Genomic DNA, 22945 nt, shown 5'->3' on the forward strand with positions numbered 1-22945 from the left:
GTAAAGGAAGGAAGGAAGGATGGAAGGCGACGACATGCCAGTTGTTGTTTTTTTCAAATTTATTAGAACACTATGAACATTTTTAGAAAGAAAGATAAAAATCAAATGTTATCATGGAATTTAAGCATGCAAAGTTAATTTCTCTTATCTTCCACATCCAAATGTTTGATTCCAAGTATCATACAATTCAAGATCTTTGGAGGACACACTGGGACGCACAGTTTTTAAAGCATTGTCAAAATCTTGAAAAACTATAGATCGTACTTGCTCAGGTGCAATGGTTGTAATATCAATAGACTGAAGGCTGCGGATCGGGCCTAGAGAAGCCTCTCTACAAAGCTGAGTCATATCAGCTCCAGAAAACCCATCTGATTTTTTAACAATGAGATCAATTTCCTCCTCCGTTAGGGAGCAATTTTCCTTTGACATCAGACAAGTCACTATCTGCTTTCTAGCAGAAGTGTCAGGAAGTGGGATGTACAATCTCTTCACCAGTCTCCTTCGGGCAGCCTCATCAATTTCTTGTGGTCGGTTGGTTGCTCCCACAACTAATATGCGGTCTTCAGAAGAGGTCGTTGCTCCATCTAACTGGACCAAGAATTCAGTTTTTATTCTTCTAGAAGACTCGTGTTCCCCATCTGCGCGCTGGGACAGAAGAGAATCAATTTCATCAATGAAGATTACTGCTGGCTGCTGGAATCGTGCAACAGCAAACAATGCGCGGACCATCTTTTCTCCCTCACCTACCCACTTGGAGGTCAATGAAGAGGCACTGATGCTAAAAAATGTAGCCCCAGACTGACATGCAATACATTTGCCAATGAGCGTCTTCCCTGTCCCAGGAGGACCAAACAGAAGAATTCCTTTTGGAGGACTCCTTAAACCAGTGAAAATGTCAGGTCTCAACATGGGCCACACTATTATCTCCTTGATAGTTGCTTTTGCGAATTCGACCCCAGCAATGTCATCCCAATTCACTGGAGGCCCATGATCCATGATCTCTTGCATAATAAGTTCAATCATTTTTGGCTCTATATTCTTTAGCCGTTCATCCGTTGGACAAGTCACCTCTGTAGACCCGTAAGATTTGCACTGCGTCCCTGTGTTTTCATTCCCGTCTTGTTTTGGTGTTGGAGGGACAAACTTTCCGAATACACCCCGAGATCTTGAAAGACCTAAAGTCTTTTTTGTGCTACTGCTAGATGGGAATGGTGCACGCTCTGATTGGTGCTGGTGTTTCTTCTGCTGGTCCACCCAGAGCTGTTCTTTTGCAGTTTTGAAACCAGATGCTTTGTTCTCATTGTTTTTGCTTCCACTCCATGCATAGGTCTTCCCTTCTGTATTAACTGGCTTATTAAGAATGAAACCAGAAGATGTAGTGCTACTTTCTTCATTCGACACAAGAAATGCTTTCCTTTTCCCCAGGTTGCCCATCTCTGAAGGGAAAGCAGACTGAGTGGAAGATGAAGAATTCTGCTTCAAACCAGAGTTACTCATGAGTGTCAGAGAACTACTAAACACTGATTCACCATCTCTAAACAATGGAGTCACACAAGAGGTAATGTCAGACCCTTCACTTATAGGCACCGGCAAAAAAGAATGTGCAGCTCTGGCCTTGGCTGAGGAAAGCATACCAAACTGATGAGGTTTCAAAGCTGGGGCTCTGCCAAGGATATGTAGTTCCTGACTTGTACCGTCTGATGAGCCATCCCTATGTACAGATTTGCCATCACCACTGCAGTGAGTGAGTTTAGGAAGACCTGAAGCAACAGAGGCAGTGGCTTCCTTGTCACGCCGAAACATTTCACTGTTCTGCATCATCTCTTGCACACATTTCAGTTCCATCACATTAGCTGTCGTCAAAGCAGATTGCCACTTGTCATTTTCATTTTGCTGACTTCTTGCCAGTGTCAAAATGTTTTCCGCACAGTTATTCAAGCCAATCTCTGGATTGTCAGAGTCAAGAATCGCAGAGTATTTGTCTGCATATTTTTTGAATAGATTGGCAGCGCAAACTTGGGAGATCTCAGAATTTGCCCATGCATACTGAATGCGTAAAATCTGTGCACGATATGCATCTGCCTTCTGTCCTGGTGTAGAGGTGTCAGAGGTATAAGCAAAGTGATTCATCTGCCATTCACTCAGGTGTATATCATCACTGGGGCTACTGGGCTGCATGCTCTACAGAGAAATAGGACAAAAAAATATGGTGATGAGAAAGAGAAAGTTACCTTTTAACATAAGCTCTAGCTAAAGAAGGCAGTCAAAGGACTGTACTTTGTTACCTCATTACCCTTTATTTAAGCATTGTGAGGTATCTGACAAATATTTTACACAGCCAGGAAAACAATCTCACAGCTCTTGATTTTAAATGTTATCCTATGGTTTGAACACTTAGCAAGGGCACAAATCCATGTGACAATCAAATCTCCTGTTGCTCGCTGCATCCGTTTCTGTACATACAGAAATACTTTTTTTTACAGGTAACCCTGATGCCCCCTGCCTGTTCTGGTGCTTAAATTATCTCTTAGGACAAACGAAGCTGCAAAAAACTATGTTTAGACCACACAGTCACCTGGCACTGCCAATTTATTCACGAAAACGCATATCTGGAGCCATTTACAGCTCTTGGACATAGCCAAGCCCAGAAAGTGACCTGGCAAGTACTTTCCCAATAATACCAATACAGTGGTACCTTGGTTTACAACCATAATCCGTTTCGGAGGTCCGACTGTAAACCAAAACAGGTCGGAACCCAAGGCACGCTTTCGCCAATGGGTCCTCCCCAAAAAATGCGTTGTAATCCAAAAAAAATTCGCAAACTGGGACATGCATTTCTGGGTTTGAATTGGTCGTAATCCAAAATGGTTGTAAACTAGGCTGTTCACAAACCAAGGTGTTGCGGTATGGTGAATGTGGGAACTCTGTGCGAGTCCCTGCCACCTTCACAGACCGGCAGGGACTGAAGCATCTTACGCATCAGGATTGTACAGGAAGCAATGGCACAGGAATATTACTTGAAATCTGCATCTTGAAACTGGCAGGGCAGACCTTGAGAGACATATTGTTTCTAACTGCCTGTTAAGAGATAATTGAACCACTATTCTTAAACTGTGCATGAACCAATTCCTTAGTTATTCTTTAATTTCTTGTTCTGAGTACACTATAACCTCATATTAGAAACTATTGTTTCTATTAACCACTGTGCAGCACTATCGTTACTACTCATGTTTTGATGCTCAGTGATAAGGTCAGCATGTCAGTGGTGATGTAGCCCGTATCTTCTCCTTAGCTACGGATCACCAAGGGGCAGCCCCAGGATCCTTCAGAGCCAAACCTTAAATCACTAAAATGGGGCATAGCAACAACAAAGAATGCTTTGAGTCTGCAGTGTATGCATTTGGATCAGGGGTTGTCCACCTGGTTCCTACCGGACACTAGTGGGCGTTTCAGGATTCTAGGTGGGCAGTAGGGGGTTCTACGGCAGAAGCTGAATCCTCCTTCCATCGAGCGCTGGTGGGTGGTAAGGAAATTTTACCATCAAGAAAGATGCATTAGTGGGTGGTAGGTAATAAAAGGTTGACTACCCCGATTTTTAGGGATGCGGGTGGCGCTGTGGGTTAAAGCACAGAGCCTAGGACTTGCCGATCAGAAGGTTGACGGTTCGAATCCCCATGACGGGGTGAGCTCCCGTTACTCAGTCCCTGCTCCTGCCAACCTAGCAGTTCAAAAGTACCTCAAAGTGCAAGTAGATAAATAGGTACCGCTCTGGCAGGAAGGTAAACAGCGTTTCCGTGCGCTGCTCTGGTTCACCAGAAGCGGCTTAGTCATGGTGGCCACATGACCCGGAAGCTGTAGGCCGGCTCCCTCGGCCAATAAAGCGAGATCAGTGCCGCAACCCCAGAGTCGGCCACGACTGGACCTAATGGTCAGGGGTCCCTTTACCTTTAGCTTACCCCGATTTAGATACAGTAGTAACTTCTCCAGCAAAGCAGCCAATGAAGACCTGAACAGAAAGGATATGCTTTTGGTTATGCCATCACTGTGCCAACTGTATTGTTTGGGATGGCACTAGCAAGCCTGAAGACCAGCCAAGTGACTTACGGGTGCTGAATGAGCTAATACAGCATCCTGACACTTGCAAACAGTTCCGAGTGGTTCTATGAATGCCACTGCTATTCAGAACATGCAGATGCAGACATTTTCCTAGCTGCACCCAAAATACACACTAAGGACAAAAAGCACTCATTAAAATTTTAATTCATAAAATGAAAGCTATAGGATTAATTATAGCTATTTAAAGGGAGTGGATGGGATTTTGGAGAGCTAGCCTTGTGGAGTTTGCACAAAGTGACTTTTCTAGCTTTAAGTACCAAGTAGTCTGCTTTTCTGATAGCCAAATCCTATAGGATTGCTTAGTTCCTTCCTTTTATGTGCTCAATAGCAGTTCCTTTACACAGCTGCTACTAGACAAGAGGTATCTTTGCAGTTTTGCTTTATGGACAATTGATCAATGATTATTATACAATGCATATGTACCGGAATACTTCCTTTCCTGTCTTTCAAGAGAAGGATATATACTTGTATTATTCTCAAGAATATATGCGTAATTCTGCAGATCAGGCCAAATAGCAAAGCTATACATTTTGTTTTCCTTTATTTTCACAACTGTTACTGTTATTTCAAACTTAATGAATAATGATTTTGAAAAGCAGCCAGATGATGATATCCAATAAAAAGTGAGTATTATTCCATTCAAGAAAAATAAATAACTTTCCAGAGATTATTAGTCCCTCTAGTGCAACACATGTGTAACTTTGTGCTATGTATTCTTGTGGTTTTATGCTGTAAACCACCCTGTGGTTCTTGGATGAAGGACGGTATATAAATTTAATAAATAAAGATAATACAAATAATCATCATTTGCTCAGGGCATTCCATCTCTATCTTCAATTAAGATTCTGCTTTGAGGGTAGCCAAGGGTGCTAACAGGATTTTCTAAACCCCCTACATCCTCCCGGCCCCCTGCAATCTATTGGCAGGAATGGCTTCTTAGGTACATATGTTAGCTTAGCCTAGCCCAGTGTTTCCCAGTGTTGGGTCTCCAGCTGCTTTTGGACTACGATTCCCATCATCCCTGACCACTGGTCTTGCTAGTTAGGGATGATGGGAGTTGTAGTCCAAAAACAGCTGGAGACCCAAGGTTGGGAAACACTGGCCTAGCCTACCTCACAGGGCTGTTGTTATTGCTATTATTGCTATGTTGTTATTGCTATTGGCATGCCTGGATGAAATAATGTGGACACAGAGAAAAGTACATACCCCAGTATCTTCCTCCGTCCAGCCAGGCTAGCAGCAACCATGAGGAGCATATCCTGTTTTCTGCTGCTCTGGGAGGGCCCCCTCCTCAGTCTCGGGCACAGCAGGCAACGTTTGCTCCTTAGCAACAGTGATTAAGTGACCTTACACCTGCTGAGAGCTAAAGTCTTAGCTAGCTCCTCCGTGCTTTTTCTTTGGAAATGTCCAAGAAAGAAAGAAAGAAAGAAAGAAAGAAAGAAAGAAAGAAAGAAAGAAGGGGAGTATTTGGGGCCCCTGCTGGCTTGGGGCCCGATATCTGTGTACCCCCACTGACAGCAATATCACGTTTTCCTAGCACGACATGCACCTGGGGGGGCGCAGAACGCTGATTCTTCTTTTATATAGCTTGGTTAAGTTATGAAATGGGTGGGTGCAAATGATACAGGTCTTCACTAGTTAAGAGATTGGGAATCTGCGGCTCACCAGATGCATTGAATACAACTCCCACCATTGCCGATCATGGGCCATGTTGGCTGGGCTGATGGAGTGTGGATTCAATGCAACCTGAGGAGCCACACACTCCCCAGCCCCACTCTAGACATAATGGAAATAAATAACACGGCTGTACCTGTACAACTGAGAGAGTTGTCACGTTGTACAAAACTTTGCTTTACATTATCAGGATAACAAAGACCACCTATTTGATGCAGATTATTTCCCCCTGAACACAATCCATAGGGTTAAAAAGTGTTTCCCCTCACCTTTTCAAATTGGCAGGGTGAGTTTTTAAGCTGCTGCAAATATAGTGAATGCAAATATACAGTCAGTTGGTGGTGTTTACGTTTGCTTGCTCCCTCCTTCCATTCTTGGGGCACTGCAATTGTTTATGCAACCCCTAATCTCAAAATGAAAGAAGAGGTGAACCAAGAGCTGCACATTAGTCAAAGGTCCACTTAGATTAACCCCACGCTCAAAGTTAACTAACCAAGAACTGAAAGCAAGATGAATGGCTCCAAAAGAGCTCAAGAAAACAGGCACTTTTCAGACACTTAGCAATTTTGTGGAACTCTCTCTCCCTCCTAGGTGCTTGCCTCTTGCTTTTCCGCAGTGCCAGGTTGAGAAAGTACTGTTCTCCCAGGCTTTTTTTAAACATTAGCACCACTGAATGCTGTTTTTAATTTGTTTGTCTCCATTTTATTTGAGATAGCTTCGCCTTCTGACAATGGTTGCTATTGTATTTTATTCCCTGTGCTGGTTATGGATTTTGTCCTGGTATTTTAGCCTTTTAAAACTTTGTATATCACCAAGAAAGCAGAGTTATGGGGCAAGAAATAAATGCAATAGTTCATTTAGTTAAGCATCAGAAGTTTTACTTAAACACTAGCAAACAAAAAGGTTTATTTAACTAACTTTGCACACAATAAAATACAATTAAATGGAAGGTAGCGTCTCCTAGAAGGAAAAATATAAGAACTCCTAATCCCTTTGACATTAGACAACTGCAATGTGGCACCGCGATAAAGAAGGAAAACATGCTTTTCAACTATTATCTGATAAAATCAGGAAGACTAAACAGTAATGAATTGTCATGAATTGCTTTTAATAAGATGCTCCCTGATAAGCGAATTAAAACACCTTTGAGAAGTCAAAAGTATCTTGCATTTTTTTATTTGTTCATCACCACAATCTGCAACTGAAGAAAGAACCCATACATTTCAGCTCAACATGTTAGCTTTTAAGACCAAGTGAATAATCATAACACAAAACACAGTACGTTTAATATAACCAGGAGACTGACTGTTGCGGTTTAGAGCTACAATAGTGCCACCTGCTGGACAAATGCGAGGTGGAAGTTCCTTACAAACCCCACATTTTGATTTAGGGTCTGTTTCTTCACACATGCTTCCCAACCTCACTCCAAGGACCTCAGGGTTAGACTGGATCAACTATTGACCAGTCACAAACACCCCGTGGGGGGGGATATGGACAGCTTGCTTAGGCTACATAAATAAATAAATAAGCCAGCAAGCATGTATGGACTGGCTTGAAGATTTCTGAGTAATAATAATAATAATAATAATTTATTTATATCCCGCCCTCCCCAGCTGAAGCCGGGCTCAGGGCGGCTAACAACAATCAAATAATCCAACATTCTAAAAACATTTCATTATAAAAATTAATTAAAATCAAATTGATGGCAACCGTTAAGCAAAATTCTGTGCAGATTGCCAGAGGAGGGAGTCAGGCTGCGCCCTGACCAAAGGCCTGGTGGAACAGCTCTGTCTTGCAGGCCCTGCGGAAAGATGTCAAGTCCCGCAGGGCCCTAGTCTCTTGTACTTCATATGAACCAAACTGACAGTAAGAGCTGTTCGACAGTGGAATTTGCTGCCAAGGAGTGTGGTGGAGTCTCCTTTTTTGGAGGTCTTTAAGCAGAGGCTTGGCAACCATATGTCAGGAGTGCTCTGATGGTGTTTCCTGCTTGGCAGGGGGTTGGACTCGATGGCCCTTGTGGTCTCTTCCAACTCTAGGATTCAATGATTCTATGACTGCTGTACTGACACCGCAGGGAAGCTGTGCAAGTGTACTTTGTCTAAGGTTGAGAGAACACGAGCAAAAATACTTTGAATCTGGATATGAGCCCCTTCCTCATAATTGTATGATTACCAAAAGCTCTGTATCATGAACATTAGCCATTTCCTTAAACTAAGTAATAGTTTATGATAATGATAATATATATTATAATAATGATATAAAGCGCTTTGTTGTAAAGTCTGTACTGTATAGCCAAGCATAGACTAGGGCAAGTTTCCAACTCCAGTAACCAGAGGCTTACACTTTGTTTCAGAGTAAACAATCGTGTTAAATTAATATGACAAACTCAAGTTGTAGGATTTTTTTTTTTTTTGCATGTTGCATTCACAAACTAATTCCCCAGCCCAATCCATTATGTCTCATAATGACCTACATCTCCCCCCACCCAAAAAACCCACTGAGGTTGCATGCATGGATTTCTTGGGTAACTACCGTATTTTTCGCTCTATAACACGCACCCGACCATAACACGCACGTAGTTTTTAGAGGAGGAAAATCCGTAGGCATGCCACCCGTAGGCATTCCCTCCATAACACGCACAGACATTTCCCCTTACTTTCTAGGAGGAAAAAAGTGAGTGTCATGGTGCAAAAAATACGGTAACTAGGCTGAACAGATGCACTATTACAATAACATCACATTTTCAAACCTAGAAACAGAAACCTGCCTAAATAACATTTTAATAAACTACTCTATGGCGAGCGGATTCTGCACATCCAGTCCAGGAGCAGCCTGCATTTTATTGTCCATTTTATTTACAAACATGTTTGCATCACACTGTTTGCAATCTCATCAGGTTAACACATGCTTTTGTTTTATTCCTTAGAACAAAATGAATAGTCTCTCTCACCCACATCCAAGCATTCTGATTGTCTTAGTCTTGATGGTGTGTGAGAGAGAGAAAGAGAAAAGAGAAAGCTCCCCCCACCAAGTACCCACCTTCAGTCTCCCCCAGCCCCCAAATGAAGTCAAGGAGCAAATAAGGACATCTGGGACAGGAAGCCAGGGCTGCCGCCACCACACAGTTCTCCAAAGCTGGTTTGATGTCAGTTAAGTCATCCGTGTTTGTGCTATTTGCATGTGGTACACAACAGGTTACTATATGGAGAGGGTGGATACATGTTAGGCTGGTTGGATGGTTAGACTGGCCCCCCAAGCGCTTCCTATGCGCCCCCCAGTGCAGCCTCTGGTCCCATCTCACCTCCACTCTGCACTTGAGCACATTCTGCAGTCCAAGGCAATTAGCCACCGGTCACCCTACTGCCCAGTACGTATGAGGACCAAGACTAATTTTGCCAGCTCATGTGCTTCAGCTACTCAATTTCAAGCATCAAGCAAAGAAACAAAGGGGATTGAGCAGCTCAGGGGCAGAAAAAGAGGATTCTGCCAAAGCATCTGTTGCTGTTCACACTCAAAGGGAAGCAGGGACCAAGGTGAAAAAGCCTTTTGACTGCGGCTTGGCTCATCTCTCCTTTCAACCATATAGGTACCCATTTTAAACTCTGATCACTGTTGAATATGGTACCACACAGCACTTTGCTTGCATAGCACTTTAAGCAATGACTTCAAAGGCACATCCCAGGAAGCTGTACTATGGTTCAGAGTGTCCCTGCACCAATATAATTCCAAGAAATGAAAGGATGAATACTGTAACTATTGGATTGCAAAATGATTAACTAACATGCATTATGGGATTCAATAATTGGGACTAAACAAAAAAAAACCTTTAAGCCCACAATGTTTAAAGATGTCACAGCCAGAATTCCAAGCCCCCAATAAGAAGAATTAAAAGTTAATGCCGTACTCTTGTATCAGTATTATCAGCTATCTCCCCCATCAATCATTTAAAAGCCAAGCCAGCAACACACCATCTAGGCTATCAAGTGAGGAAAGCTATCCAGTGACCCTCCCTTCCCCGCCCCCCAATCTTTCTCCTGCGTAACAACAGATTGTATTCATAAGTCCCTTTGGTCCACAGGCAGATGTTCAGTGCAGTTCAATCAGTATGCTTGCATTAGTATTCCCACAAGCATGTTTGCCCTTTCGTGTCTATGCATTAAAGTGCTATTTAAAAGCTGCCCATGTTCCTTTTAATGAATATTCAAAGGTAGTCTACAGCCTTTGGCAAAGTGGGAGTGTCACACATAAATCCAGCCGCTTTCTCTCACACACACCCAAAGAAAACCTTTAAAGGGGGGGGGGAGGGATGTCTACAAAGCTTGGCATTTCTACAACAAAGACAGAAGTGAGGACAAGGAATTGTCTCCAGGGAATATACTACAATTGGATCTGCAAAAACTCACAAGAAATCCAGCTGCACTATTTAAGCATGCAGACCCATAGCAACAGCGGCTAGCTAGCGGCTTGGGCACCCAGGGTGGCACAAGTGGCCTGAGCTCGGGGGCAAGGGGCAAGCGGCAAGCTGCATGGAGCCTCCCTGCCGCCTCCCCCTCAGCTGTAGGGCAGCCGAGCCTGGGGGAGACGGCGGATGGATGCAAGCCCCACGCTGTTTCCGGCAGCACAGAGCCTGCAGGCAGTCCGCCCAACTCCTCCCCCAGGCTCAGCCGCCCTACTGCTGAGGGGGAGGCAGTGGGCAGACGCAAGCCCCACACTGTCATTTCAGGCAGCGTGGAGCCTGCAGGTGCCTGAGCCACTGCGTCACTTCCAGGAGAAACGCGTGGCTCAGACGCGCTGCTGGCCCAGCGGTAAGTGCCGCCCCCTGTGGTGTGGCACCCAGTGCCTCCCACCAGGCCACTGCGCCACAACCATAATACTATATGCCCTCTGATCCCTCACATCAGCTCTATGGAGCCACAGGACAAAAGTGCATTGACACTCAGTTTGCTTTAATTGAAAAATTAGTACTAGATTAGATTCCAGAGCACAGGATGGTCTGAGTCCCTGCTTCCTTCTGCACACTCCTCTGTAACCAATTGCTGATAAAATAATCCAAGAAATGCCAAAAGAAAAAAAGGATGCTGGCTTAGGATATTTTGGCTACTGAACTACTTTTAACCATCTTTCATAATTACAGGAGAATGAAATTTTAAAAAAATACTTGGCATAAACAATACACTGAAACGCTGGTCTTAAGCTGTTGGGCTGGGACGTAGTACTGGGTCACGGCCAGTGTTAGAAACTCAGATACAGAAGCTAATTGCCAAATGACATGCTAAACCTAGGTTACAGTCACCCCAACGGAATGCCTAGGCACCTTTTTTGCAATGGGATTGATTGATTATATTTCTATACTGCTTTTTTTAAAAAAAAATAATCTCAAAGCAGTTTACAACACATGAAAACATCAAATAAAACAAAGTAAAGCATCAAGGAAAATATTTCAGATTCTTCTCTAAGTGACATTTTGCTTTTCCCATATTTATTTACCTACTTAATTTATATAGCTGCCCTATAACAGAAGAACTAGAAGCCTAGACAGCATCTTAAAAAGTAGAGACATCACCTTGCCAACAAAGGTCCGTATAGTAAAAGTTATGGTTTTCCCAGTAGTGATGTATGGGAGTGAAAGCTGGACCATAAAGAAGGCTGATCGCCAAAGAATTGATGCTTTTGAATTCTGGTGCTGGAGGAGACTCTTGAGAGTCCCATGGACTGCAAGAAGATCAAATCTCTCCATTCTGAAGGAAATCAGCCCTGAGTGCTCACTGGAAGGACAGATCCTGAAGCTGAGGCTCCAAGACTTTGGCCTCCTCATGAGAAGAGAAGACTCCCTGGAAAAGACCCTGATGTTGGGAAAGATGGAGGGCACAAGGAGAAGGGGAGGACAGAGGACAAGATGGTTGGACAGTGTTCTCGAAGCTACAAACATGAGTCTGACCAAACTGCGGGAGGCAGTGGAGGACAGGAGTGCCTGGCGTGCTCTGGTCCAGGGGGTCACGAAGAGTCGTATACGACTAAATGACTAAACAACAACAACAGCAGGAAGCCAGTGTGGTATTGTGGTTGGAGTGTTGGACTAGGACCCAGGTGATCAGGGCTCAGATCCCCACTCAGTCGTAAAGCTCACTGGGTGACTTTGAGCCAGTCACAGTCTCTTAACCTACCTCACAGGGTCATTGTAGGGATTAAATGAGAGGGGGGGTGAACCATGTACTCCTTGGAGGAAAAGGTGGGATATAAATGCAGTAAATAAGCTCTTTTGCTTCCCTGCTTAAGACAGCTGGAGGGGCCGGCCAGAGGGAGATGTCCCGTGGCCAGCCTGTCACCCAGAGATCTCCATGTGGCTGCAAAACACACCTGGGGAATTTCTAAAATGGTTCAAAACCGCAGCCAGACCACCATACAAAAAATCTATCTCCACCTTTCAGCAATGCCAGTTGCAGAAACCTGAAGGTATTTTGAGCTTGGGAATAAGGGTGTTCAACCTCCTTAGAAATGAAACTATTTTGAAATGTCCTTTAAGTGCTTTCAAAATCTCCCAATGGAACGTGGCATTTTCATCAACTAGCAGTGCACATTTTCCATTTGTAGCTCAAAACAATATTGGTTTTGTTTCTTCTTGCAATGGCACATCTGTACATTGCTAGTAGGAAGTTGCCTCATGTTTATGATTATTCCACGTGGCCCTTTCATCAGAGGAGGCTACTGTTCCAAACACAACCATTAAATCACCACTTTGAGAGTCCCAAGGGCTATAACTCATTTATTAGGTGAACTGCTTTCTCTCGCTCCCTGGTCATCCTTTGGCCAGAAGGATCCCCTTCTGACAGATGAATGACCAACTAGAACTGCTTTTTTAATGCGCATGTGATTTTATACTATTTTATTTTGTTCTGAGCTTTTAAATTTTGTAATTGGTGTTTTTATCTTGTTACTAGTCACTGACTGTAATAAAACGACTATACTCTCGCTCCCTCTCTTTTAAAGCTACAAATCAAAACACAGTCCTTTTCAATGCTTCATCCACTTTACGAACTATAAGCCCCGCAGGTTGTTGCTACAAGATTTTTCAGAAATAAAGCTCCCCTTGTCAACTACAGCAACCTACTCCTGCTGGTTAATCACAAACCAAAATTGTAACAATTATAGAATTATACACACATAGATTATTTTAACTCTCTCTCTCTCCACTATTATCTTTGGGATGAAAAATGAAAGCATTTGCACCAGTTTTTAGTACCAGGAACTACTTATTCAGATAGCATGCCCTCCTAAAAGGGCTGCAATCCAGAAAAAGTGGATGCTTAAATCCCACTGGTTCCTTAAGGGTGTTTTACAGGACTAACAGCTAATCAGTAGATGGATAGACTTCATTGCTAGGGTACAACTTTTATTGTGAGGATAAAATTAGTAGGTGTGAAAGAAACCTACAAAGTAATGCTGAAAATCTGTTTAATTGCTCAGTAAACAAATAATGTAAAAAAAAAAAGTTTATTTATCTGTTGACAGTGCTAGTATACAACTTTCTGTAGATTATTAATAGTAGTTATTAAATTTCTATACTGCCCTTCATCCAAAAGATCACAGGGTGGTTCACAACATAAAGACAAAATGAGAACACAAAATATATAATAAAACAGAAACAAACCAATAATCCCCCTCCCAGAAATACATTTAAAAGGCCATAGAATGTTCAATCTATAACCTGGTTATAGAAAAACATTTTTGCCTGGCGCCTAAAGATATGTAATGAAAGCACCAGACGAGCCTAGAGAGGGAAGAGGAATCCTCAAACAGTGAGTCACCCCAGAAAAGGTGCATTCTCATGTTTCCAACCTCCAGACCTCTTGTGGAAGTGGCACACAAAGAATAATAATAATAATAATAATAATTTATTATTTGTACCCCGCCCATCTGGCTGGGTTTCCCCAGCCACTCTGGGCGGCTTCCAACAGAGATAAAAAATACACTAAAAAGAAGGGCCATAGATGGTGGTGACAGGGTCATGGGCACAGCTGGGGGGGCAGCTGGCCCCCTAAATCAAGTAAATAAGTAAAAATACTTAACTGAAGTAGAAACAATAAGAATATTTGAAATTGAAATGGTCACTGAGGTCACTTGGATGATGCTGTTGGGCATTCTAGTGATGCAACTGGCAACCCGACTGAGCGACAGGTGTGACTTTTGGCTCTACACCCCTTTATGTTGGAGAAGACCAGGCTTCCTCAAACTCAGCCCTCCAGATGTTTTAAGACTACAATTCCCACCATCCCTGACCCCTGGTCCTGCCAGCTAGGGATCATGGGAGTTGTAGGCCAAAAACATCTGGAGGGCCGAGGCTGAGGAAGCCTGGAGAAGAACATTCAAGACTTCAAGATGAAAGAAAAGCAGTTCTCAAGTTTTTATAACTTGCAAGACTCTGAAGCTCAACTATGGTATACCATGTGGAAGGAGAAGAAACTCAGCCAAGAGCAGTTAAAAGAGATGAACGTAGCAGACCTAATAAAAGAGGCACAAATTTTTTACCCGGCCACAATAAATCTCTAGCTCAGCCAGGCACCACTTGCACCATAGCATTCAGTGCCTTGTGGAGAGTAAAGACCTGGTTAAGGTTGACGATGACAGGGGAACATCTCAATGGGCTTTGCTTACTGAGAGTGCACAGAAAAACTGGAAAAAAGAGGTATTTGAGAAGGAAGTGCTGAAAAGATTTTCAGCAAGTCCAAGAAAACTTGCTTTAGTTTTGATTCTTTAAAAATATGAAAAGGGCATGTTCTTTGTAATTTTGCAAAATATACTCATTAATTGCATGAAATGTACTTTCTGATATTTTATTTTTTTTAACTTCCTAATTCTCAAATGGCTTAAGATTCTGACAGATTTTTCTGAATACTTGGGGTCAAAAGAAAGTACAGTGATACCTCTGGTTGCGAATGGGATCCATTCCGGAGCCCCGTTTGCAACATGAGCAGAACGCAACCCACGTATGCGCGTGCGCGGGTCGCTGCTTCTGCGCATGCTGTCATTTTGAGCGTCTGCACAAGCGGTGAAACCCGGAAGTAACCCTTTCCGGTACTTCCGGGTCGCCGCGGGACGCAACCTGAAAAGACGTAACCTGAACCGAACGTAACAAGAGGTATGATTGTCATTTAAAACAACTGTGGTTGAGACGTTTCATTCCGAATCTGCTAGACAAAGCCAGACAGGGGATGATGACAGGTGGGTGGCCTGCCTGCCCCCAACGTAAATCATGACTATGCCCAAGTGCAGGGTCCTGATCGGTTCATGTGGAGGTATTGCAGTCTTGAGCCATTTCGGGTTTTATAGGTCAAAACCAGAACTTTGAATTGAGTCTGGAAACTGACCAGCAGCCAGAGTAGTAGGGCCAGGATCGGTGATATATGCTTAAACCATCTTGCCCTACTGACCAACCTGGCCACTGAATTCTGCACCAGCTCAAGTTTCTCAACCGTCTTCAGAGAAAGCCCCACAAATAATACACAGCATATTTCTCCCAGTCTAGCAAAGGTGATCCTTGTGTGGAAAAAGATTTCCACATATGGATCTTGACTGACCTTCACATAACCTTCAAGGGGTAGCAATCTATTTCATTCAGCACCCAGGGTGCAAATGCAGGAAAATGAACATTTCACACTGCTTTATAGCATCACATCATTAGTCTACCAAGCCTTTATTTGGAATAGCAATGGCTCTTCAAGTCTTCCCTAGCCCTCCTATCTGTGAGGACAGGTTATTGAACCAGATACATTATGTGTGTGAAGTCTGCACTCTAGCACTGTGCACACCCAGATAAAGTCCACCACAAACACAAAAGCCAAAATTATATAAATAGCAGGGTGGGTAAAAAAATAATGATTTAAAAAATAATAATAAAAAAATCAAAATTTTAAAATAAAATGCTTTTGGAGGGGAAATCTTTTTAAAGATAGTTTTCTTTTTAAGTTACATTATAGTCCAAAGACTATTCATCAGGAAATAAGAATTTGATTTAAGTTTTTCGTGTGTGCTAAAACTAGGTCTAAGTTATTTTTTAAAAAAAAACCATTTAACCACATCAGTTAACAAACATGGATGCATATGCTATAATGTTATTGTTTTAGTTAAATAAATTGTTTAAATTGTTATTAAGAAAATGATTATTTTTCTCCTTCCAATAAAGTACAGCAGAAAAGTTGTCCAAATATAAACAGTTAACTTATTAAACCTCACAATAATTTCATAATTATCTGTCTATGTATTTCTAATAGTATAACCAAATCACTCATTTTTGATATAACTGTAAAAACTACTCTGATAATTTATTATTCCAAAAATGAAACATTCATCTGGTTGTAAATATTAAGATTATACCACCAAGGATGAGACTTTCTGTAAAAAAATGATTTAAATCAAGTCTTACTGACTAGTGATTTAAATCAAATCCACCCTGGTCACAGTCTACAGAACATAATGGAAATCCCTTATGGCAGCCACCGGCTTCCAAGGCCTATCCGTCCTTTATATTTTGTACCTGGCAAGCCTGATCTCAAGCTCTCCGCTTCTAACCTGCAAGTGGTACAAGGTGGACCTACAGTTTCAGCTCATCATCCTTCACTTGTGTGTAAAACTGAGTGAACAAGCAAACTGTAAGCTGGACACTGCTGAAATCAACACACCTGCATCTACAGGAATTTGGTCTGAGATCTGCCTAGTGTGGCACAGTGGCAGCATTTTTCTCTGCCCTCCCCCACCTCACTGCCATGGGCCTATTACAGATGAAGGGAAATATATTTTCTATAACCACAGAGGAAACGTAAACATTCCGTTTGGTTGCAATGAAGTATGGAAAAAGGGAGTACTGTACAAGAGAGGAAAATTCAAGTCTGTTTTAGTCTATTCCATGACTTCTCTACCGCTACAAAATTTACAGATCCCTTTCCCCCCAAAAAATCTAATACACATACATATATACTATAAATTTTATAGTTAAGTCTGTGTATTTTTTTGCTCTCTATGCATATTTATGCATGGCTTTCAAATATTGTTGTAATAGAAACATCTTGCATAAAAGAATTTGATAATGCACAACATTGCCTTCACTAACCAAGGATTGATGGCCTTTGTAGTGGCTGGAATTTGGCATTTTAGAGAACTAGTGGGTCAAACACTCTAGAAAGTGCTTGTACCAGAACCTCTTTTGAACACTTCTGGCTTTGGCAAATACAGTGGTGCCCCGCAAGACGAACGCCTCGCAAGACGGAAAACCCGCTAGACGAAAACCCGCTAGACGAAATTCATAAAACGAATTTCCCTATGGGCTTGCTTCGCAAGACGAAAATGTCTTGCGAGTTCCTGCGGGTTTTTCCTCCCTTTCCCCCCTTTCCCTAAGCCGCTAAGCTGCTTATCAGCTGATCCGCTGATAAGCCGCTTAAGAGCTGATCGCTAAAAGCCACTAAACCGCTAATAGCGCTAATCCGCTAAGCTGTCAATGGGCTTGCTTTGCAAGACGAAAAAACCGCTATACGAAGAGCCTCACGGAACGGATTAATTTCGTCTTGCGAGGCACCACTGTAAACTGAGAACTTCAACAGCCTTCAGCATAGCTCCTCCTAAAAGCAGGTAGAATGTTGCTTCTCCATTCTGACTTGGTGACCACTGGAGGTGTTGCAGTTGAGCATCCTCATACAACATAACTAAAAGGTGAAGACAGACCTGATAGTGTTTCACTTTGCCTTTAAAACCAGGGAACACCAATGGCTGCTCTACATTTGCCAGACAACTTTGGCTTTATGTCAATTTATTTTCTGGAAATGATTCCTGGCATTTTAGAAATACTGAGACATCTCATTTAAGGAACAGAGTCCTATGGGGGAAGCAAAAGAATCACAGTCACTAATAGCAACTTCACATGTTACTGTGATTCTGCATGTGTGAAATGGGGAGCATCATTTCTACACATTATATGCAAGTATACTGAAGTGATATCCAGCCAGTCAAAGCCATTCCCAGGGGGTGGCCTGCATGCTGACAAGGAGCCACAGATAAAAGAGTGCAGAGCGGGGACCAAAGGTGGACAAACTACCCCAGAAGAAGCACAATGTGTCCCCCACCAGAGGTACTACCCCTCCCCTAACACCCCATGGTAATTAAAAGGAACAATTATACCATATTTACTAGAGTCTAATGCGCCATCGAATCTAATGCGCACCTCAATTTTCAGAAGCACGAAACCAAAAAAAGTATTTGTTGGTGCATGTAAATGTGCCATTGAATCTATCACGCGCCTTAATTTTTGCAACGTAATTTGGCCAAAAAAGGTGAGCATTAGATTTGAGTAAATACAGTAGTATGTACACAGAGAGGTAGTCAGATATAAACAACCATGATTTTAAAAAAACATTATAAATTGTGTGCAAAATCCCTTGTCTTGCTACATAAGGCTTGTCAATTCCCAGTCCCACCACACATACACACAAATGACTGTGACTAACCAAAGAATCCAATATTGCAATTTTAGGAGAAAGCTCGTAGAGAGCAAATCAGCATGTTGAAATGGGGGGGGGGGGCGCGCGAACTCATTGTTGGGAAGGAATCAACAAGAAGGCAACCCCACCAGCAACCCCTTGTTCAGTGGGTTCTCACTGTATGGAATAAATCGGAGAGAAATGAGAAAAACCAGGGCCTAATACAGTATATGTGTTGTGCCTCCACCTACCAGCCTTACAATCCATGAAAACAGGGGCGGGGCCACATGCCCTCGGGGGTAATCTGTTAGGGACCACATGCTGTGCTGTGAGTCAAAGAAAACCATACTGGATTAACTAATCTGAAATAAAGACCACCTTACTTTGTGTTTCGCCATGGTCACCTCCGATCAGAATACTCAAACCTATGCAGGGCTACTCAGAAGTCCAACTGTGGCTCCTAGAAGCTGTCAGCATGCAACACCAGTCACACTCAGGAACGGCTTTGACTGGCTGGCTAAACCAAGTGAGGGTTCCTGATGGGTCTCAAACCCTCAGTGAGTTACGGATGAAAGCATGCAAAGACCGGCTCCAGCAGATTGAATGGGTAAGACCATGTCTGTGCGTGCTGTAGAAGGAAGTGAGGGACAGATGTGGCTTGTCCACCTGAGAAGGCAGCCAACTTGGGAGAAGCAAAACTCTGATCCCAAACCTCTGCTACCTAGAAAAGGTGAAGGAATAAACCCTATACGAATTTGGAGTGGAGCCTCTAAGACAGTTGGGTGGTGCTTTGTATTCTTCTGGCAACTCCTGCAGCCAAGCTGGTGCCAAACATATTGCTCCGCTTTCATTTGGACCACATCAGTGAGATGTCATTTGAGCAGCCTAAGACCTCCATACCCACCCCTCAGGCTTGCACTCTGAGGAGGTCACTTTGGTGCTGTTAAAGCAGCAAAAATAACGTGGGAGGCAGCAGTTACAAGCTGTGATTTTCCAGTGGTTTGGCTTCACCCCTAGAGGCACACCCCATTGTCTCTTGAGACAGACTGATTCCAGCCAAGTATGTCTCACCCTCGTTCTCCCTTGTAAACGTCCTCACTCACCACCCACCCCAACGGCTTAAGTATTATAAATCAAACACGGTGTCAGAAACCCCATGCTAGTTTCTTAACATGTTTACTTATTTTATTTGTCTAATTTGTATACTGTCCTTCATCTGAAGATCACAGGGCAGTACACAACACAGTATCACAACAGCACAAATACAAGTGTAGTCTAAAGCACACCTGGTGCACATAATCAAGGGCTTCATTAGTTGCACCAGGTGTGCTTGAGCTGGAACACATGAAATACCTGAACTGACTAAGGGTTTGCTGAGTGTCAAATTTGGTTACATGTTAGAAATATGGCTAAGTCAAGAGAATGGTCCAAGGTAAGAGAAGAGATCATCGCCCTTCACAAACAAGGAGCAGGATACAAGAAGATAGTGAAGGCACCGGAGGTTCCTAGAGAAACCTTGGAAGTTCAAAGTTCCAACTTGAACATCGCAAATTCAAAGTTAATGGAACAGTGGTTACACTACCTGGACAGGGCAGAAAAAGGAAGCTATCCACGACAGAAACCTGATTTCTGATAAGGCAGGCTGGGAATAGCCCTCAAGTGGCTCCAAAAGAGCTGCAGCAAGACTTGGTGGCAGCAGACACTGAGGTTTCAGTGAGCACAGTAAGGCGCATACTAAACGCAGAAGGTTTCTATGCCAGAACTCCAAAACACACACCACTACCGACACATGGGACATGTGGGGAGTAAATGTGGACTACTGGAGAGCTTTGGATTCACTGGATCCAAAGCCCAGCAGATCACCCGAGAGCCCAGACCTTCTGCCTCCTTGAGTGTGCCAGCCTAGAACTAGTACAACAGGCAAATCAACAACCATTCTCTCACCTTTTGTCCTGGCCAGCAAAAGTATAACTTTGGATGCAGCAATGGATCTGCCCCACTGCTGGAGGTGGAGCTTGGGGCTTTCTGTGTCTATCACTTCCTGTCCAGTGCAAACCCTACGCATGTCTCTTAGGATGAAACTCTCAATGAGGTCATTGGTTATAGTTTTGGAGCCTTAACACTCTCTTCACTCATTTTCCTAACTGAAAACTGTGGCTCTGAGGTGCTTGGACACACCTGCCCAATTTGTTCAATGTTGCATCATACTATTGTCATTTTAAAGATCATTATTTTAAGGAGACCAGCACATACTTTCGTTTTTATAACCAAATAAATATTGTGGATGCGGGTGGCGCTGTGGGTTAAACCACAGAGCCTAGGATTTGCCAATCAGAAGGTCGGCAGTTCAAATCCCCGTGACGAGGTGAGCTCCCGTTGTTCGGTCCCTGCTCCTGCCAACCTAGCAGTTCGAAAGCACATCAAAGTGCAAGGAGATAAATAGGTGCTGCTCCAGCGGGAAGGTAAACGGTGTTTCCGTGTGCTGCTCTGATTCGCCAGAAGCGGCTTAGTCATGCTGGCCACATGACCTGGAAGCTGTATGCCGGCTCCCTCAGCCTATAAAGTGAGATGAGCGCCACCTCAGTCGTCCACGACGGAACCTAACAGTCAGGGGTCCCTTTACCTTTAAATGTTGTGAGATGCTCAGATTCAGAGTATTACTTTTACAGACTTCACCAGAAATGATCCTGCTCTTTATTATGCTCTCCCCCAAAATAAAAGCGGGGAGGTTGGAATAAAAAAACACCAAGGAAGCGTAATTGCCAGAGGCGGAGCTAGCTGCTCCAGCACCCTAAGGGGCACAAACGCTGTGTACCCAGGGCGAGGCTAGCCACCCAGGTGGGGGGGAGGTCGAGCATCCCGGGGATGCCACCCATGGCGAGGGTCCCAGGGGGACAGCACAGTGATGTCACCCCCCCTCAGGGATGACACCTGGGGCGGACGACACCTACCGCCCCCCTTCCTCCACCAGTGCTAATTGCTACCCTGAATTATCCATTAAACTCATGCCTCACAACTGTGGACTTCTTGCAGTATGCTCCTTTACAGGATTTATTCAAATTAAATCCTACCAATCCCTAGTAAGCTTGTTTAGTTTTGCAATTTGAGGCTGGAAGGCAATTTCTGCTTACCTGGAAGCAAGCCCCATCCTCAGTTACTTCTGAGTAAACCTGTATAGGATTCTGCCTAGACTAAAAATGCCCTTCAATATATACAACTGGGAATGACATATATACACAGAAGGGCATTTTTTTAGTTTAGGCAGAATCCTATACAGGTAACTCTGTGCATGTGCGCTGTGTGTGTGTGTGTGTGTGTGTGTGTGTTTATATATATATATATAGTCCAGCAGCACCTTAGAGACCAACTAAGTTTGTTCTTGGTATAAGCTTTCCTGTGCATGCCCACTTCTTCAGATAAACATACACACACACTGAATGACATGTCTAGTTTATGAAGAATTCTATGCAGGCTTACTCAGAAGTAAGTGAAGATGGGGCTTGCTCCCAGGTAAGCAGAAATTGACTTCCAGCCTCAGACCACAATGCTAAGTAAGCACATTTAGCAGGGAGGATTATCCATGTATGTATGTATATGAGTCGCGTGTGAGAGATTAACAGCATTTAGTTCCAAGTGACGGTACAGCAAAGCTCGCCCAGCAGAAGGGAAGCATATCAGACCTTACAAATATGCTGTGAAGCGCCGCGTGACACGAAGTATGCTAATTAAATATAAATAACACACGTCCAATTTTTCGCCTTTTAAAACAGGCTCTTCTCCAAAGAGAAGGAAGGCACCAACCTGGGGCGGAGAGACGCTGCTCCCCTGAGGGCCGAGAGAGGCGTCCTGGCCGAAGCCGCGCGGGAAACGGGCGAGTCACGCTGCCCTCCGGGGCGCCGCCATCTTGAGGCTCCTCCCCGCCCAGGAGGAGCGGAGGCCGGCCGGCGGGCAGGCGGCGGCTTCTTCCTTGGCCCCCGGAGCGCGAAGAGGGCCGGGCCGGGCGGGGCGGGGCGGGGCGAGGCCGGGGAAGCCGCCTGCGCCGGCGAGGCCTCCTCGGAGGGAACCTGCCCCCCTCGGCCCGTGGGGTAACTTTGTCCAAGAATGAATTTGTTGTTTTCGTTTTTATTTCGAGAAAACCAAGCAGAGGCAGATCATTGCGGGGCCGCTTTGAAGGAGAGGCTGGTGCCGCTGCTGCGATTGTCAGGACGTTTTAATAGCTCAGGCAGAGAGTTGCTTCATTTTTAGGCCAGCAGCAGACTTGCTTCAGGAGTTCGGCGGGGGAAATGTCGAAGGCGTGCTTTGCAGAACCCTGACTAGACCACAGCGACTACCAGATCTATCTGTGTATCTCAGATAGATGGAGATATATATATACTGTAGATAGATTTGCATTGTGCATGCTTTGCCTTTGCATTATCCGGGTGAGAAAAGCAGGCACGTTCAGGGGACGGAGCGTGTCAGGAGAAGTTGCGCCCCGAAGGTGAACTTGCCTTGCAAGGAACTGCACGTTGCATTGCCGGCTTCAGTTTCAGGCTGCTGCCTTCGCCGGCGATTCCCACGGAAGGCCCTGCCCCGGGTTTGACACCCGGCGCCAATCCGCGCCTGCTGGCCCTTCCTATCCCCTCCCCGCCGCCTTCCGCCCTGCCTTTTTCTGGCTATGCCCGCCTCTGGCCTCCGCCGGCCCCGCATTT

At 44.1% G+C, this 22945-nt stretch overlaps 3 protein-coding genes across 4 annotated transcripts in view; 1 reads left to right on the plus strand and 2 right to left on the minus strand.

The window, feature by feature from the left end:
• Positions 1 to 22187, minus strand: part of COA1 (cytochrome c oxidase assembly factor 1) — a 53623-nt gene extending 31436 nt beyond the window's left edge. The window contains exon 1 of one of the 2 annotated variants that reach the window (XM_081834876.1): positions 22056 to 22187. The gene's annotated coding sequence lies outside the window, so the exon portion shown is untranslated. The remainder of the gene's footprint in view (positions 1 to 22055) is intronic. The other variant, XM_081834879.1, reaches the window with a different exon arrangement.
• FIGNL1 (fidgetin like 1) lies at positions 45 to 22881 on the minus strand. The gene is made up of 2 exons (XM_081834793.1): positions 22661 to 22881; positions 45 to 2181 (listed from the first exon to the last, which is right to left on the minus strand). Exon 2 carries the CDS (start codon positions 2176 to 2178, stop codon positions 145 to 147), a length of 2034 nt encoding a protein of 677 aa, XP_081690919.1. The 5' UTR covers positions 2179 to 2181; positions 22661 to 22881; the 3' UTR covers positions 45 to 144.
• BLVRA (biliverdin reductase A) overlaps positions 22314 to 22945 on the plus strand; it is a 28655-nt gene continuing 28023 nt past the window's right edge. Inside the window, exon 1 of the mRNA XM_081834857.1 lies at positions 22314 to 22339. The gene's annotated coding sequence lies outside the window, so the exon portion shown is untranslated. The remainder of the gene's footprint in view (positions 22340 to 22945) is intronic.

The sequence above is a fragment of the Podarcis erhardii genome (genome assembly GCF_964252035.2).
Source record: "Podarcis erhardii genome assembly, chromosome: 12".
NCBI classification, from domain to species: Eukaryota; Metazoa; Chordata; class Lepidosauria; order Squamata; family Lacertidae; genus Podarcis; species Podarcis erhardii.

What these genes read in the sequence shown, in the direction of transcription:
- FIGNL1 (XM_081834793.1), bottom strand. Translation starts at nt 2,178, where the DNA reads ATGCAGCCCAGTAGCCCCAGTGATGATATACACCTGAGTGAATGGCAG.